The sequence below is a fragment of the Ischnura elegans genome, chromosome 1, assembly GCF_921293095.1.
Source record: "Ischnura elegans chromosome 1, ioIscEleg1.1, whole genome shotgun sequence".
NCBI classification, from domain to species: domain Eukaryota; kingdom Metazoa; phylum Arthropoda; class Insecta; order Odonata; family Coenagrionidae; genus Ischnura; species Ischnura elegans.
The window spans coordinates 163,783,308-163,803,460 of record NC_060246.1 but is presented as its reverse complement, the minus strand read 5'-3'; the positions used below and the strand labels follow the sequence as shown (position 1 = coordinate 163,803,460).

At 41.8% G+C, this 20,153-nt stretch overlaps 1 protein-coding gene across 2 annotated transcripts in view; it reads right to left on the bottom strand.

Moving 5' to 3' along the window:
• Positions 1-379: 379 nt before the first annotated feature.
• The window catches only part of LOC124173037 (ubiquitin carboxyl-terminal hydrolase 43), a 38,038-nt gene continuing 18,264 nt past the window's right edge, over positions 380-20,153 (bottom strand). Inside the window, exons 9-12 of one of the 2 annotated variants that reach the window (XM_046552560.1) lie at positions 12,414-12,702; positions 10,254-10,631; positions 8,372-8,520; positions 380-5,665 (exon numbers count right to left, since the gene is read on the bottom strand). In XM_046552560.1, the coding sequence (XP_046408516.1) occupies positions 5,510-5,665; positions 8,372-8,520; positions 10,254-10,631; positions 12,414-12,702 (972 nt within the window). In that variant the 3' untranslated portion in view covers positions 380-5,509. The remainder of the gene's footprint in view (positions 5,666-8,371; positions 8,521-10,253; positions 10,632-12,413; positions 12,703-20,153) is intronic. The other variant, XM_046552565.1, reaches the window with a different exon arrangement.

Below are 20,153 nucleotides of genomic sequence, written 5' to 3'. Positions count from 1 at the left end.
AAATTGAATTCGAAACTCCTTTACGAACAGAAGTATTTGGTGCTCAACAGAAAAATTTGCTGAGTGACATCATAATCTCTCCAGGGTTGTAATCCAAACTTAATATGAAGCGGTGTGATCTCTCCTGTTGCATCTTTTAGACTTGTTAATTTCATAGTAACAAAGACTATAACACCTTTTTGTGTTAAATATGAAATAAGATTAATATTATTCTAGGCACGCATGGATATGTCCCACATCTAAATGAGGGTTTGTAGGGCTAACTCCAAAGTAACTGGCTCCCAATGGGTATTCTATATTGTCCAAACACTGGCTGTTGGAGCCACAAGTCCACCAAAGCATCCATCTGATCACAAGTCATGCCAATGAAAAAATTGCATATGTAACAATATATATTTAATGTCTCATTACATCAATGTAGATGTAAATAATGAAAGTACAAGAACATATCAATATACACATCAGCAAACAATTGAGCTGATTCAGGTATGTATGTACATCTGTCTAAAATTTCAAAACTGCAACAAGGTTTGTATCATGCATGCAACCTCCCAGGCCATTTGCCCAAACACACCGTCAGCACTCCTCATTCACAGCAGCCGCGACAACAAGACAATGACTAATATATATATATAACAAACATATAGATACATGCATATATAATTGTATACATATAAAATAACTGAGGTGGCTGATTAAAAGGAAAAATAAACAACGTTTTACACTCAAGGCTGAGTCAAACAGGTACAGATTCACCATTTCCATCACTGGCATTGATACAAAATGAGCAAAGTACATACTTCCATTGGTGAGGATGCTATCAAAACAGACTACAAACATTGAAATTGCTGCAGAGCTCACTGACACCAGTGCAAAACGCAAATGAGTCGCGCACGGTACACATGCTGTGTGGATGCCTCAGCCTCAGTCACCATCTACGCGCACACTGGCGCAATGACTTTCTCAAAACAACAAGGGAATTCGAAAGGTGACACAGGGAATGCAAAATGAGGAGAGGATTTTATAATATTTGAGAATGCTATTCCAACGCACCTGCAAGAGATTCGAGTTCAGCCAATGCGCAAAATACCAAAGCAAGTGAGCACACTTCGTAGGCAACGGGTGAGCACTCTTCGATCCACCAATCGGTAAGACATAGAAATTGAAGAAGTCCTCTCCCCAAAATTACCATCACATAGTCAACAATGTATTGCTCCTTGTTCCATGACATGTGAACATATTTTAGAAGCAAAAATATTATTAGGGAGACTGAAATGCTTTCTCAGGAAGAACTGAAACCATTCGACTAAGAAATTTGACTAGCAAGGTGAATCCACATTCTGGGAAAACAAATCCATGCTAAACTCTTTTATATATATATACATTTTTTATTTTTTTTACTTTCAGTTTTGCTAATTATTTAACAATGACCACAGGGCCTTCAACTTTGGTAGAGCAATCAATTTACAGCAATAATTATATAAGGACAAACAGTCAGAGCAAATTCATATGAAAAGAGGGCCTTCAAAATTGAGACACTGACCAGAAGCAAAACAGGTGAGGCAATGTGAAAAAAATTTACATGGCGGCTACTATAGTGGAAATAGAAGTAAAATTTTAAATTACAGCCCCAAAAGGAGTTTCACTCAATACCTTGAAAACAGAAAGGAATGTATCACAGGAAAAAATAAACTATAGTCATCGAATGTGTGACATCATATTTGACCCAATGGTGACGTTAAGGAAACGGTAGCAAGAAGTCAAAAATATTTTTTTTTCTCGAGAATGACGTGGCGGCAGTTGCAACATTGTCAAACCAAGACGGAAACATTCCAATTGGATTCCCAAATCAACATGAAGAGGTTTGAAAAGGAGGGTAAAAGGGTCCTCACGAATACCAACCCACAAACGTACACGAGAAAAACTAAAAGAATGTTCAACATTCTTTTGCTCCAAATGAATTATTATATTTGGAGATAAGTTTCCGATAAAGTGAGCGGTGTCCACTGGAAATCCCAAAAGTCATTTATTCACAACAAAATGTTGAGTCACATTTGGTCAAGAGACAAGCATAGCAAGAGACAGTGAAGGTCATGTAGATATAAATAAGAATTTCTTCTAATTGACTTATGAAATGAGAAAATTCATGAAATTTCAAATAAAGACCGTTACCCTTAAAATACCATTTACATTTGAATGATTGGAACTCAAGCATTCAGGGTCTTGCACCACTGTAATACAGAGTGATATTTCAAGTATTTTTTACCAAAGATTTAAAATTTTCACTTGAAATTGAGAAAGCAGCAGAGGGAAATCTTTATCACGTCACTTCACATCTACCTTTAATCTCTTACTAGACAAAGAGATAAAATATTCTCTCAACGAAGTGATATTTACCAGTTCAATCATTTGGTCTGACACAGGCATCATTCCGTAATTTCTGATATCAGCCACCGTACACTGCTATGAAAAATATCATCTGGCCAACGTTTATTTGCAATTTTGATATTTTATTGGCATCAATTTTTCACTAATAGGGATGATATCAAATTTTTAACTTAGGGGTTATTTTTTTAATCACAATTTTATCATTTGCAGCATTATCAAGTTTTAGTATTTGAAGTGATATTTAATGATATCATATCAGCCAAGGGTTGTAAACAAACGTAAGAGAGAAATTGTTGACGTAAAAATGACACGAGATGCTGCTTGGGTTAATACAGTCCACAACATTCACCCTCGTGAACCCATGAACAGAGACAAAATGTGAGCAACAAATGCAGTCTTTGAAGGGAACACGAGATTGCGAAACAGAATTGCAGTATGCTTCGTGGGGCTAAGTGTAGTGGTAGATTTCAGGAGCAAATACGCATTGCAAGAGCGATGCCACTCACGTTGGTCACACATTCATTCCAAGTTCTCATCAGTGGCCATGAATTTAAATAAACGTCTAATAATGAAAACTGCACTGGCTGATTAGGCAAGCATTCACTCCACAGCTCCAAGTAATAACACACTCGAATTTATTATGATCCATATTAACCAACCCAGCTTTTAACAAACCATGTCATTATCAATGTATTGGCCATTTGACAAGGTCATTAAATGATGTGACATGACCAAGTCAAGATTTGTCAGAACCTGGGTACTGGGTAAATATCCTTGGACCTTAAAAATGTTTGCCTGTGATATAACTAAATTTCCAAAAAATATCGCCATTTGCCCAAAAGATGGTTGATTCAAAAACTCTAAAAAACAGAAAATCATGGATAGCCAGAGAAAAACCTTAAGGCATTTGCGACAAGCAGTCATCACAAGGCATTCTAAGGGCTTCTGTGAATTGCCCAGGCATCTATTTGTTGCTGCAACATTCAATGATGAGCAAAACACGCAAGAGTCAGCGTAGAACCACAAAAGCCAACTGATATCCCAATGTTTATTGGCTTTATCAGCTCCCAACTGATAAAGCCAATAAACATTGGGATATATGAAATCTGCAGACCTCCCTTCTCTCAACTGCGAAGAATTAACAAAACACAGGCACACATCTGGAAAAGAATATCCACAAGTCATACACATCCAGTGAAGAACACAATGTCAACGCAATGACCTAACCAAAGTGCTATGGCCTAGATAAAGTCATTATGAACGTACTGAGTAGAAGGGTAAAAGGACAATTTGATAAGATATTTCTAAGTCTGGGAAACAAAGTGCGCACCACAGAATACTGGAGGAGCTCCGCATTCAGATGTCATCCGACACTCCTTCCCTATAGATCAGACAAGAGGGGCGGAGAGGAATTTTCTCCAGGAGTGAGATATTGTTTGCTGAAGCCAATGGCAGATGACGGAAGCCAAAAGCGGTCGACACCACTCAACAGCCACCCCACCAACAACATCGCCAGCCACACAGCATCTGATGGTCCTCGATTTCGACTGACAGTCTGCACGCAGAGAATAAATATGTGCAGCAAGGTCACGCCTGATAGAAGGTTCACTCATGTGACATGACAATCACGCTCAATTCTTGCGGTGCAGCATGGAAGAAAAACTGGGAGAGAACTGACCAATGGAGGCAATTAAATTAAACAGTTCAGCTATAATAAAATAATTAACATATACCGTTGCATTTCTTATGAGAGGAAGAAAATTTGAAGAAACCATTCAACAATAGAAGCTGCATACGTGATAAAGTGGCTAACTATTGATAAAATTCATGCAGCCAACAGTACATATGTAGACACCGTATGAAACAAAATGTCTCCAAATATTGCCTCCTGCAATGGACAAGCATTGCACATCGGAAGAGAGAGCCTTGAGCCGTAGTAATTGATCCAAAAGCTCTTCACTGAGACTGCACTTCATGAACAAATCTATTACTCACACAAATCCATAAATATTCAAAATTCATGTGATATAGCTATTATTTAAATTCTCTTCTTTATAATCTCCACAGCACTGGAATAGTATAAAAATACCCAATGCACTTTCCAATGGAAAACCAAATACCACATCTGTTTCTGACAATCTGAAAATTTCCTTTTATAAATATTGATTAAAAATGAGGTTTGAAAAATCCCATCTCATTAAATTGGAATTACTCGTGTAAAGATTTAAATCTCTTGAAAATATCAAGTCACAAACACGGCACTGTAAGAAATGCCGTCGAGGAAAATGAAGGAAAAAGGCATGCAACCTATTGGTGGAGTGACTAAGTGACAATGAGCGCCAGCGAGTGCAAAACGCCTCTGCAACACAACACGCAAGGAGTCAGTGACGAGATGTGCAATCCCCCCAATGTGTGGAAGGCAGAGACCATATGCGCACACAAGAACGGCCTACAATGCACAATATCAGTAAGACGTCTCATTCGAGGCAGCCTTGGGAGATATACACGAGGGCAGCCGAGGAACAATGAGGCACATTCCCACGCTGCTGCACACATGCACACTTGATTTCAGCATCAGCCTTATAAAAATGATAAAACCATCACATCGTCTCAGAAAAACCTACAAAGGTCATTTAAAAAAGCATTTAATAATCTCCAGAACCAGAGAAGACCTTTACAATTTGATCATAAAAAATAATAACATTGTGGATGATGAGGAGCGCACCGACAACAGTGCGGCAATTAAGGCATCTTTGGAGGCCTATCTCACTACGATCGAGAGAGAGAGGAAATGTACTTTGGGTTGGGGGGAGAGTGAGGGCATGCGCGCTTTGTTGCGTGCCACCGAGGAAGGAGGGGAGGGGAAAGACCAAAAATGCACCAACAACGCACACAACTTCAGCTGCAATTCAAATTGCCGCCAGGGGGAATGACGTGCGCACAGTCACAATATCACAGGCCTCCAATCACACAACGCAGTGAGAGGAGAGGAATTATTATTCGCATATTTACGCATTGGCCATTGACCAGAAAAACACTTGCGTTGAACGCCAGGCGCCACGCAAGGACGCCACTGAGCAATTCCCATGGGAGATGGCATTGTCCGTCCACCACCACGTCGCTACACGCTTGACTCGGCAATCACGCTGGAAGACTCGTCACTGGGTGTGTCCGTGGCAGGAGGGGGGGAAGGTGGTTCTCCGAGGTCGTCCTGGGTCGTACCTTCGGTCGTCACGTGCACAATCAGAGGGCTGGAGGCTGAAGACTGGAGCGCAGGCTGCAAGGATAGAGCGATTGGGCAAGAGTGAGCAAGGGACGAGAGGCGAGTGCGAAAGATGAACAAGGATTTGGAGCACCATGCATGAGAGGCAACCCACCACTTCTGATGACTCCTTTAAGAAGAGAGATAGAATCTTTCACAACTTGTGACACTAATTAACAACGAAAGGGGAGATACCTCAAATCATCAATGAACCCTCAAACAGGCTGTACTGACTGATATGAGAGGGGTGAGTATATGAGATTTCAAGAGATTGAAAATTTCCTGTAAAAAATCTACACACAAGATTACAAATCCTTTTTAGAAAGAAGTCAGAGTGTGGGCTCAAGTTAGGAAAATGAGGTAGAAACTATGATTTTAAAATGCGTTTATGCACACATTCACTTTAACACTCATTATTTATTATTGCACATATTTCACTTCCAAATTCCAAATTCTGGATCTCCTTATTGTGACCTATAGGCTTCATTCCATGTATTTACATAATTGGGTGAACATCGGAGACCTACGCAAGAATTACTGAGAGTCAAAGGAAAAAGAAGTATGGCTTGAACTATGCCTAAATTTACAGAGGTTGGGATGTTTGGGTGGTGGGTATCTGTACGGTGGCAAGGTCTTGAGGGGAGGGTTGGGAAAACACATTAAGAATGGGGGAATTCCAGGAGTGTAATTGTTAGTTGACTGATGGAGCTAAGCTGGATGTTTGGCCCTAAAGAATTTCCAACTGCTCCATGGCATATGAAATCAAATCTAGTATCTCTTTAAATATTTTTATTGTTAAGTCTAAGTAATTTAGAGTAAGGATGAGTCGGTTCTTAAATTTTTTGGTTCTTGGTACCAGTCCAGTTCTCCCCCATCGGTTCTCGATACTCGGTTCCAAGGATGAACTCCACAAATGACAAAACGACTTTGTTTTCTTTCATGGATTTATTTTCTCAACGCAACATGTTTCAAGTACTTGACCTCTTGAGGTTGAAACATGTCGTACCGAGAAAATAAATCCGTGGAAGAAAACAAAGTCGTTTTGTCATTTGTGAACTTCAACTTCCACCAAATTGAGCCTGAAACCATTGAATGACTTCAGATCATCTCCATAATTTTATTTGCCAAGTAAAAAAGTTTCAGTATCACGCTGTTAAAGAATGCATGATCAATCAATATGTCACATTACATTAGTGCATCAGCCACTGCTTCTCTCTTCAGGTTTTGATTGTAAAAAAATCCAACATTTTTACCTCATCTGGGTCTAATCTATTCCTTTTTTGACAGAAATATTGCCTGAAGTGCTGAAAACAGTAGTGGTCGAAGTAAATTTTGAAAGGCCGCGTGAAATATGCTTGGATCACAGTTTACACACTGCATCGAATCAGGATCAATTGTGAAACTCCTCCAATTCTGATGACATCTGTCAATTTGTTGCAATTTGTGAGTCCCTTCTAAATCTATCTGTATTCTGCAATGTAGCTTGAATTGTTACTTTAATTGACTACTCATTCGCATGCTTCACTGTCATAGTTCTTATAACCTCAACAATAAACTGCTCAACTCAGCTAATGCAAAATTGTAAAGCGGTGTTGCATTCTAAAGGGTAACTCCAATTTTCGATGCCTTGCATAGGTTCATCAACTTACGAACAAGTTCTCAGAAGGTAACTTGCTCGTATGTCAAAGAATTACTGTATATTTACATGATTCAATCATAAGACCACTTTCGGACAAAACGATTTTCTGCCGGCCATTCACGGCACAGCACACGGCATTGCAGAGAGTCTGAAAGCCACCTGAAATTCAGGTGAACAGCAGCTGGCGAAAAGTCATTTCATCTGAAAGCGGCCTCACCGTAGAATTGTGCCTATTTCCTACCGCAGACAGTGCATTACCGGGCTGGATTGAAATGGGTGCCGTGCCGTCAACAGTGCAATTTGCTTAAAGACATCCGTAGGGACCTATGGTAAGTTGAAACAATGGTGCCGTGCCGTGAACGGAGGAAGGCGAAAAGTCAGCTCGTTTGAAAGCAGCCGTGGCTACAGAAATGTTACGATGTTGGCGAGAGCAACAAACTGATGAACACTTAAATGCACGTGTCAGCAAGCAACTCTCAAAAGAAAAAAAACATGGATGCCATGCAATCAGAAACAATGAATGCATTTAAAAAATCATTTTTCCACTTTTTGGCCTTGAATACACAGCAGACCATTTAGGCTTTGGGCACCAAATTCAAATCCTCGCCACTGTTCCAAGCACCGACTTTTATGCGATCGGTTCTCGATACTGGTTCCACAGGCCAAGAACCAGCAGTACCGAGAACCGGGTCTGGAACCGACCCATCTCTAGTTTAGAGGGCCTTCTGCCTCGTTTTACAAGTGAATTTGATATTATGGTCTACTATATTTAAAAATGCCACCAAAATCTTCATTTTGGATTGAGTAAACAGCATTTGAGAACTAAATTAAGAACTGCAGCCAAGAACAAAACCAAAACATAACCGACCCATCCCTAGTAAAAAGCAATCCTACTTTAACATTTTGCCAGTAACCATGCATTATTCCCAGGTGATTCGGTCACATCGGTAAAAAAAAATTAGATGTCACTTCTTAAATGGCAGGTCAGCAATACCGTGGGAAGTAAACAGATGAGTACATTCAGCGGAAAAAAAGTCACAGAAGCAAAGAAGAAGAGGGAATGGCTTTCAAGAATAGCAAACCATTTGTTTGTTGTGTTGTGCCATGGCGAGGGGCACTTCGTCGTCCGAGTGGTGCTCGTCTGTGCCTCTCCTCACTTCATGACGGCAGCTGGGCTGCAGCGTAGAGTAGCCCAGACAGTGACGTGGAAATGGCTCCTGCAGCTTCTTCACTGCAGTCAGAGGAGAGAGAGAGATTGAATCAAAAAGATGTTCACAAAAATAGATGAGGGGTGGGTGATATGTGAGATGCAATGCACCAAGATTGCCGATAATGCTCACAGAACAGCAAAAAACGTTGCATTTAATAAGCCAAGTTTCATCATTTGAATGTGATTCTGGTATTTTTTCCCAAATTCTTAGTCTTAATCATCTTAATTTTTAAGTACACTTTTTCTGCTCCACAGCATGTTGTCCATTTTTCACATTTTATGAATGCTCAAAGAGTAAAACTTAAATACCTGAACCTTACCCTAACCCAAGGAAAGCCATTCTCTGCAAAAAATTTTTACCTCTAATGAAACAACACTTATGAAGAACAGAATCCATTATCCACAATTAGAGTCATCATTTCCGTCAGTATACTGAGACTAGCTACCGAGATAACTTCATGGAGTGACGTGCAATGCACAAATTGCACGAAAATTCCACAGAGAAAAAGGCATTTGTGTTGACAGTAATTCAAATCAGGATTCCCCAGCATACTGAAATTAGTCAAGAGCGAACACCTTTAGTGTTCAAAGTTTGGACTTGCTCTCTCACTGTGGTGCGGTGCGCATGACTTGGGCTGCTAGTCCTGTATGCTCAGCAGTTCAGAAAATCTTGCCAGGTATAATCCACACATTTCCACTGAGGGGAATGGGACTTTAGTACCTTAATTGGCTGAAGCACTCAACCAGAAATTTGGGAATCGAAATGGTTTATTTAATTCGCACAGTAAAGTCCTTATGTTTATACTGAGATCTATGAAATGGAAATCGATTTGTAACATATGATAAATTCAAATTACAAGACGCTCAAAACAAGAACCAAACATTCCAAAAGAACCACTTCAAGAGGTACAACAAAAGAGAAGAGAACTAAATACTCATTGGAATCAAATTGCAAATAACAAAAGGGATTTTTAAAACAAAAAATACTACTATCCAGATGGATTTGTTATGGCTTATCATTGTTTATCTGTTGGCTGGTGAGGAGGAAGACTAGTAGAAATGAAAAGAACTCTAGCAGTGGGAGGGGAGCCCATCACTGACATTGTGTCTGCACCGATTCCATTCCCTCCAACAATGAGGAGAGGGAATGGACTAAATGGACACTTTCCCCGATCCACTCCATATCCCATGGGTTTTCCCCAATTTCCCCGATTGCCCATTTAAAATCCAATGACTATTCCCTGAATTGCATTGCACTTGAATCTTGGCCTAGCAAACTTCCTCTCCAACACCCGATGCAGACTGATGAGAGAGGGGAAAGCCCTCTCTACAGGAGAATGCACAGGATGAGGAGAGCAGCTTTGCCCACCCCCCCCCACCTCCCAACACAAGCATGCATCAATTCACTACGTTGAACAGGAGTATCAAAACATTTACAGGCACATTGAGGACAGGGATTCTAGCATACAAAAACAATAAAAAATAGTGCTGCAATTTGGCAATTGAGCAAACGACCCTTCAATTGTTCCAGCAGGAACTAATTCTTATTTATTCAAACCCAATTTGTCATGCAGTGGCCGCAGTGTCCACCTTCCAGAGATAGATCTTGGTGCACAGTTCATTTTAAACCAATTTCAAACGCTAGATGAGCTGTGATTGTGCACTTGGGTCATTTGCTCAATCTGGCAAGCCTTAGAGTAGCACAACAGAGGAGAGAGGGGAAGCAAGCAGACCGAGCGAGTGCCGGGACCCACCCTCGTGGAGGAAGCCGCCACTGGAAGGTGGCACGCCACTACTGCCAAGCACCTCCTGCGACTTGCTACCTTTGGCCGACGCTGGACAGAACTCAAAGGCCGGCATGCGATACACCCAGTGGTCCGTGGTGCCGGAGGATGTCGATGCTGACGACTGCTGGCCGCTGCTGCCGTTGTTGTTGCTTGTGGGCGTCGTGGCACCCCCACCTGATGACGAGGTCGTCGACCCACTGGTGCTGCTAGCGCCGCTGCCCAGGCTGCGATGCTGGTAGAAGAGGATGTAGGCGGCAGGCGTGACCAGCGCCTCCTCACCAATGCGCTCCACCCTAGTGTCATCAAAGGCATACCACTGGCCATCATACGGGTTGCGGCAGTATGCTGCGGGGAGAGAATGGACGCAATTCTGTTCAAGCTTGGGAGGCATGTCCAAAAGAGCAGAGAAAATCATTCGATAAGATGCCAACGAGGATGTACCCAAAAGCAATCAGAATAGACCTATGGTTGTCGGACCTCATGTAGATCACATTTCTCCTGCTAGGAGAAAACTCCTTCCAACTGTGGCTGTGAGAGGCCACCTTGGTGCGAGGCTATGAGCACTACTATGATGCAGGCTGCTAGCAGGTAGCAGAGTACCCAGCTAGCAGGTAGTGCTTGGCTTCAATAAGGATTATTATCCCCCTATCAAACGAAGGAAACTTTCCGAACATAGGCAATTTTAATAGGTGATTATTAAGGCATGTTTCCCTGAGCTCTGTGCCTCATGCATGCATTGGTAATTTCAGAAAATGTAAAACTCCTATCTACTCGTATATAAACTAGGTCCCTGTGACGTCACGTGGAATGGCATCGCATGGGTGCCAATCTGGCCTTTTTCAAATAAGGTTAAAATTGGCCATTAACATTCGTCTAAACTGGGATTTGTAAAATCAAATAATTTGCATACCATAAATTCACTAATGGTGGGTAATGAATCGCAATCAATGCCTTTTATCTTCTTTGATGAAGGAAACTACCCTATTCCACTTGAGACCCATTTTGGAAATCAGATCTCTACCTCTTTGCTTGGGATTCAAAATTGTGAACAGAGCTGACACTGAAGTATGAGAGCCATTAAACATACCAAGGGACAGGTACATATTAATATGGATGTGGATACTAAGCTTCCTAATGAGCACTGACTGTGACAATGGAGAACAACACAACAGATGAACATGAAGTCATGAGAAATAACATTTTTGAATTCGGACAGTCCAAATAACCTAGAGACAGAGCATATTGCTTCAGAAGACCAAAATTCCCCATTAGATGACAGAGCGACACCAGTGATCCATCCATAACCATTTTGATAGCTGTTTTTCAAAGCACTGAGGTTCACTCAAGAATCATTTCATGCCCACCATTCCACAGTTACCATTTTGGTAGTAATAGACAACCTATAGTTAAGTAACAGTTCAACCACCTTTGTATCTGGTCACCTCTACCAAAATTTGTTAACATCTGGCCTGTAAACTAAATTATTGTTGAAAATCAAATTCCAAAAGTGTAATCCTTTCAACCTTAAACAGGGCTGTTACAAGATACCTAAATTCAAATTGCCATTCCAAAATCTCTACTTCCCCTTTTACTTGCCTGCACTCTCATTTCAACCAATACATAACATTTTTTTAAAAACTTCACCAATCACAGCCCCCTTTACCAGAGATTCCAGTTTGATTGGGAATACAAATCGCAGTTCTTACAGCTTCCCCAGAATAGTTCACATTGCAGTCAACTTTTCTATGAAAGAAACATGTTGAAGCTGAGTGCTGAGCGGAGGAATTCTTTTCCAGAATTTCTTGGGAGCTCAGATATTCAAATAAAAATTTGGGGAAAAGGTATAATGTAACTAAACAATGCAATGTGGCATTGTCATTAGCGTAATTTTTCCTAAAACAATGGTTAACATGATTTTACATCAAAGTGATGCATTTCCAAAGATGAAGTCCTCAGCCAGCAGACAGTATCAAGGTTATTTTGATTTACTTGTCATGACATCAATTTTTCCACACGCCATGAATGACATTCCTGACTTATGACAACCCTGCTAAATAGACAAAGCTCTGTTGGTTGCAATGGTGCAATTCGCAAGCAAACAAAAATAATCGAAAACAATCTTCTTACCTGTGTAATGTCCTCCTTGCAGGTCTTGGCCGTGGTGGTTGCAGATGGCATACAGGTCGTACACGTTGTCTTCATCATCGCGGCGTTGCGCGTGCCGACTGCGTGGCCGCTTCCATGGCGACCAGCCCAGACCTCCCAGGGGTCCCTGCTCCCCGTTGAGACCACCCCCGACCACTACGCCATTGGCCGATGATGGCAGCCGATCTGCCAGGTGAGGGCCCATGTCAAATCCGTGCAGCGGAAAGTCCACCAGCGTGGTCAACTTGGCTGTGGAGCGCTGCTTTGATGACTGAGAGAGATTGTGAGAGAGAGATAGAGAGGGGGGGAGGGGGAGGAATGTTAGAAGACTTTACTACGTACCCAGAGGTAATGCCATCTGGTAGTCAATATATGAACCTGTAGTCTCCGACGACCCCAAAAAGTTCATTCCTTTTTTTTCATTACCCACAAAGATGACATTTACAGCCACTTTTGTGCGTACATACTTGGGCAAGCCATTTTTGAACTATGTAAAAATTCAGTTACCAATGTGTGGGGTGTATCCCACCTGGTTAAGATATTTTATTTTCTCAAAATTTCCTCCTAATATTTGTTTCAATTGAGGTACCTCAGGAGATGGCACTGTAGTCAGTAACTCATAGAATCCCTACCCTTGGAATGACTCAGGTGGGGTCAAACATAAGGCATACATGCAACAAGATGCCCTTTCCATTGGTTGCAATCATCCTTCTCATGGCGAGAACAAAAGAAACTCTCACTCAAAGCTCTTCTGGACATCATGCACACAGACAGCACAAGGCCCTTTGGTATTTGTCCAAGGACCCTCACAAAAACTTTAACAATCGTTGAGGGAGCAGAATAAGAGTCGTTGCGTAGGCTTTGACAGTGTGGTGAGGATTCAGCATGGAGGTTTTTGGGGTTACTGCCGCATAGATTCATCTCTGCAGACAAAAGTTTCGCCGGCATTGCAGCAGGCTTCTTCAGGTCAATGAAGTGGTGATCCATGGTATCGCCCGTCTCTTATACACCTCGTCGCAGGCCAGTGTTTTCTCATTGGCTGGTTCAGGAGGCCCGGGTGGCTTCTAATTGGCCCGCACCTTCCGGCTCTTTCCTGTCTCTCTGGGTTTACTCTTGAGGACTCTTCTCCATGTGTTAGGGAGCTGGTATCCATTCTCCCTATTGAGGTTTTTCGGTGTCTTCATAATCTCTATAGCTTCCCTAATGATCCGAGGGAAGTATCTCTTTTCATTGGCAATTACTTTTGCATTGTCATAGTCAAGATTGTGATTCGGCCCACTCCATGTGTGCTCTGCTATGGCCGAGAGGCGCAGTTGTTGATTCCTTGTGGCTCTTTGGCGTTCTTGGAGCTGATGTCGCGAGGACATTGTAGCCGCGTCAGCGTCACCCGACCCGCTGCGCCGTCTGAGGGCGGCTTAGGATAAAATGTTGCGGAAAGCATATACCGCATATACTGTTGCAAGGGACATATAATGTTGCATTGGCGACGGCCGACCCACCGTCTGGAGGGGTATATAAATCCTGTGAGTCCCTCGCTCAGCCCCACTCGTTCAGGGCCTCAGAGTCAACCGGATCGGTTCGCCTGTGTCACCGCTGCCCAGCGCAGACCGACGGCCGACTCGACCTGATAGACCCAGCCCTCTGGGCTTGCATTGTGAGTGTGCCGCAAAACTGTGTCCTTATAATACTTTGTGATTTCTCTGTACTTGTGATTATTGCCATATTAAAACTACCAAAAGTAACACCAACTGCTTCTTGCTTATTGGTTATTTTTAGGCATGGCGTGCCTAAGTACTTATTGACTGATCGAGGATCAAATTTTACTTCTCAGCTCATAAACAAGGTTTGTTCCTTGCTAAACGTAAAGTCGATTTTTACCTCCCCTTATAACCCGTCCGCCAATGGCAGATCAGAAAGAGCGCACCAATCATTTGCAGCTGTCATTTCGCATTATGTGTCGCAGGACCACTCAGATTGGGATGAACATCTCAATTTTGCCCTTTTTGTGTACAGAAATAGTAAGCATAGAATAACAGGGTATTGTCCAGCTTATCTTGTACATGGAAGAGAATTAAATATGCCATGGGAGGATGTTTGAAAACCCATCCGACCGTCATACTCCGAAGACACACCTTATGATTACACCCATGTCTCGTATAGCGCAATTTCGATTAGCGCAATTTCGATATAGCGCAAATTCGTTCCTCGGGGAAACATTGCAACGCAGTGTAGCCTAATCAAAAATCTTAAACGCTCTCGTGATAAAACGTGAACTTGCGCTAAGTACACACGAAATTTCTATCAATTTACGCATATTAATATTATTTCTTGCCTCAAATCTTCTTTTTTGTTTATATATTAATCGAAATTCATTGCTGCGCAATTGCCAAAAGTATTACTCGTCATTGGGTCTAGATAGCCGGCCTACCGAAGATTTATCTCGTCTCCTTAACAGAATGATAATAAATAATTTAGATCGTTAATTAAGCGTGGGGCTAGTGGAAAAGAGTTTTTTTTCAGCAATACGGTTTGAGACGTATTTTTGCCGTCGTAGGTTATAAAAAAAAAATACCGGGCGATTGCCTTCCAGGTAGAGAGTCTACGCTAAAGCCTTCAAGCCACCAATCGGTATTCACGGGGGAGAAATGGAGCGGTGACCGAGTTGCGCATGAATAGCATCAACACATAAAAGGGTCCGCTATAGTGTCTCAAACACAATGGCTTCGTTCCCTCCCCGCAGTCATAGCCCTTCTGCGTCTCAGGAATACAGTTCAGCAGAAGAAGGTGATTTAGATAGAGCCATACAGGGTAAAAACCAAGAGAATATGGCAAAAAATAGGAATGCGTGTAGAAAATTCAAGAATTTATCAAGAAAAACCATTAACCTAGAAGAGGACTTGAGAGAGGTCAATTGCTTTGAAAATGGAGAGCGTCAAAGCGATATTGCGCGGAAGTTTAAACTCACGATGCCTTATTCTGAATAAAGACGAAGCTAAAATATCAGTGACCTCAGCCGCACCAACTTCAACCAAGCGGTCTACACATACGGAAAGTTCATGGTGAATCAGTACAAAAAGACGAGAGTGGTAATCGCTCCGAGACATTAAGTGAAAGCTCCGGTTGGTTCTAGAATTTAAACGGCAAGCAGGTATTTTCAGTGCGGCGATATCAGGTGAATCTGCAAGTGTTGATAGCGCAGCCACCACAACATTTTCTGATGAACTCCAAGCTGTTATTGAAAGTGGCTCCTTTCCCCCTCAACTAGTTTTTAGTGTTGATGAGACGATATTCTTTTGGAAAAGAATGCATTCTCGTTCATTCATTTTCAGGGAAGGAAAACCTGGGTCAGGTTTCAAGGCATTTAAAGACTGTTTCACGTAGCTGCTAATGACTCGGAGGACTTCAAATTAAAATGATTTATCATTCATAAACTCCGCTAGCTATGAAATGGCATTTAAAGTAGCATTTTCCTGTCATTTCGATGAGCGACAAAAGGGCCTGGGTGACACAATAGTTGTTTTTAGACTAGTTTGAAAAATCATCAACTGCCGGCAACGCATTACGATCCCCTGAGATAGCAGATGTTAGCCTACCCGCACGACAGGACGGAATTTCGAAAGCACGTAAGAATTTTTTTTAACGTGAATAAAAGTCTTTGAATGCGTGAATACTATCTTTAAAGATGTTTTAAACTATAAATATTTATAGAAATAATGTTTTCTAAGGCTTTTTATGGGAATATAGATGTTTTAGAGGAAATTCAATACCCAAGACCTATGCTACCAGGAACGCATCCCTATCTTCCCTATGTTAAAACGCTCTCGTATAACGCAAATTCGTATAGCGCAAAGACCCCAAGGAACGCATCCCTTGCGCTATACGAGACATGGGTGTATATCCTTCAGCGTAGATTGCAGATTGCCCATGCCCAAGGTGCTGAATATAATGCAAATAATACTGCTATCGAGCATGAGAGAGACAATGCAAAGTTGGTATTGCCTTGCATCGACGTTGGAGAGTTAGTATTACTTAGGAATATGTCATTATCTCAAGGGCAAGCCAAGAAACTTGTTTCCAGGTGGATAGGTCCATACAAAGTCATTAAGGTGAGAAGCCCTGTAACCTTTGACATTGAAAATATTCAAGAACCTAAAAGAAAGCACGCAAAAAGAAAATTCAGGAGAGCCTCCGTCTCAAAATGTAAATAACTCGTATGAGACCGAATATTCACCCCCAATCCCAGAACGGGATATCACCCCTTTGACAATTGAACATAGGTACAACTTGAGGCCATTAACGGGTAGAAATATAAAATAGTATTTTCCCTCTCTCTCCTTCAGCAATTTTTTCAGAATGGCACGAGTGATGACGTATAAAAAACTCCAGAGAATGAGGCAACTGTTCGGGAGCCCCCTGTCATCGCTTGAGGAGTCGCTTCAAAAGTCGGCCATAGCCCGACGGTTGACTATTGAATTTTGATAAGTAATCAGGGTGAGACGCTCCCACTTCAGACCATCAATGGCAATGGTATAATGTAAGTGGCAATTGTATAATGTAAATGGTAATGGTATAATGTAAATGACAATGGTATAATGTAAATGACAATGGTATAAAGGTATATGGTGAAAATAACTGACGAATTTGTTATTTTTGTGGCACCAGCTATGAGTGTTTGAATATTTTCCAGTGAACTATGTATAAAGTGAACTGCGTATAAAGTGGACTGTGTATAAATAGCACTGTGTATCAACTGCGCTGTGTTTAAACTGAACTGTTTCTGAACTGTTTTTTGAGAAGGACAACTTTCGTAGCCCCAAGTGATTGTGAACACAGACAAACATCACACAACTCATACCGCAGTGAGTACAGTGAGTGAACAATATGTGGAATGAGGTGAACAAAACAAAAAAAATATTATGGCACATGTGAAGCCAGAAGTGATATGAAAATGAAGAAATATGACAAGTGAGAGTGAGAACACTATAAATATGATGTGAATGATTTTTAATATGTGATACATTTTTGGTAATATGTCAACACCGAGATTAATTTGATGCTGTAGGATAGGGGTTCCCAAACTTTTTTGTACCACGTCCCCCCCCCCCCCCCCCCCCCCCCCGCTACACATATCAGCTTTCCATTTTGCAATACCCTATTTCCACGGTGCCATACATACCAACTCCTACTTGCACAAGTACTTGTACTCGTACAAGTATGTGCCTACTTGATACAGTGAGTAGGTAGATTTTTTGTTCACTGTTGAATGCAGGAAACGCAGAATGGAAAGATTACAATTATGAAAACTTAGAAAGACTTTATTTCAAAGATCTGAGGAAATTATTTTTGTAATTTTTTTATTTATTTCATTTGTGTGTCACGCCCCCCCTGGACTTACTCCACGCCCCCCAGTTTGGGAACCCCTGCTCTAGGACATGGATTGAGTTATTTAGAGGGCACAGCAACCAATGAGCAAGTTGAATAATTTGGATAGTGCAAGCGAAACAGTATTATCGGGCCCTCGCACCACATTCGTGAACTTCGGATTGAAGTTATTTATAAAAAAAGGGTATTATTGCAGATCTTGGCCAGTTAACGACACCTATACTCCCACGTGATCAACTCCTGAGGGTTATAGAAATAATCTCTCGAAAACTAACGCCAGATACGGCACATAGGCAGTAGCCTAATCTCATGATATGATAGAGCCAGAGTGGAACTGGTGAAGCAACGCATTATCTTGGTCTTGTATACTATTTACTTCATTGTCGGAAAGGGATGAATCATGATCCTGATAGATAAACCTTTTTCCTTCCAGTAGCAGTGGCGGTACGCCATGAAATGTAAACATGATTTGCCGTACCAGCAGTGTCGGCAATGCAAGACCATTTTGTGCTTTTACCTGTGGGGTAGAGTAGCAATGCGTGAAAAGGAGCGTGACAATATCCTCTCGTGCATATCCTATCCCAACTAACCGTGTCAACTCCTGCAACATATCCTTGTTCTTAATAAAACTAAAGCAAAAGGTGGGATCAACTAGCACAACAATCTCGCAGAATGTTGTTAAAGGCCAGAACGCCGGCCAGTCAAGTAAGCCTAGATTCCCACAAAATCCGGTTAGTTGCCCATCCACGGGCAAGGTGATCTGAAGCTCGCTCCTGGTTGCTTCCCAAGTAATGGTAATCATATCCTAGAGAAAATTAGTTAATTCAGAAATTGAATGTGTCCACTTCCCTCCACTCACTGGTTGAACATTATCTGTTTTTAGTAAAAATTTTACTGATATTATGTATCTTGATTTAGCCAATTGTTTAAAAAAAAACTTAAGAAATAACTTTTTATTGTCAGTTAGGAAATTGGATGTTCACCATGTCTAAAAATAATGTGGAACATAGTGTTCAAGTGTATTATTCCATTAAATTTTGTTTTCAACGATTTTGATATGAAAATTATTCATTGCACAAGGAGTGTATTTTGTTTTTGTGTTGTAGTACTTTATATGGTTGGGTTCAGTATGTATTGAATGTTTAAATGTTGAATATTTGTGTCTGCAAACTTGACTTGAACCAAGGTTTCAGTATTTATTTGATAATTTTTCCGTTAATAGTTCACATTATTTTCCTTGCTATGTGTAATTTTGTGTAATAGCAAAAGTATAATTGCAAACGTAGGATATCCCGGTGGGTTTCCCCATGTTGCCACCTAATTGCCCCCTCTCTTTGAAAACCCGGGATGATGTCGCGAGGACATTGTAGCCGCGTCAGCGTCACCCGACCCACTGCACCGTCTGAGAGCGGCGTAGGATAAAATGTTGCGGAAAGCATATACCGCATATACTGTTGCAAGGGACATACTATGTTGCATTGGCGACGGCCGACCCACCGTCTGGAGGGGTATATAAATCCTGTGAGTCCCTCGCTCAGCCCCACTCGTTCAGGGCCTCAGAGTCAACCGGATCGGTTCGCCTGTGTCACCGCTGCCCAGCGCAGACCGACGACCGACCGGTAAGACCAAGTATCCCCTCACCATCGGCTCGTCTGTGCCACCGCTGCCCAGCGCCGACCGACGGCCGACCTGAGCTCTCCTAAGTGTCTCCTCATCCCGGATCGGCTCGCCTGTGTCACCGCTGCCCAGCGCAGACCGACGGCCGACTCGACCTGATAGACCCAGCCCTCTGGGCTTGCATTGTGAGTGTGCCACAAAACTGTGTCCTTATAATACTTGTGATTTCTCTGCACTTGTGATTATTGTCACATTAAAACTACCAAAAGTAACACCAACTGCTTCTTGCTTATTGAACCCTCCTATGTCCCGTGCGACACTGCACCTTGAGGGGTCTGCAATAGGGTCTTACGTGTATAAGAGACGGATCTCCACTTCATTGACCTGAAGAAGCCTGCTGCAATGCTGGCAAAATTGTCGTCAGCTGAGATAAATCTACCCAGTAGTAACCCCGAAAATCTCTACACTGAGCAGAACAGGAGGGACTAGTGCACATATCTTCAGTCAAAACAGAAACTGATTGTAGTCCAAAAGCTGTTTTGTCCGTCAGTTTCTGGAGAAAAGTAGAAAAGGGGGTCTTAAAGCCAAGAGCAAATGACTAGAGTGCATTATTTGGCATGTGGCATATTATTGTCAAGGTGTACATAGTTGTGGACATTTTTATTCACTCTCTGTCATTTTTAAAGTCTATTTTTTATGATTTTTATTGTAGCTTGACTCCAA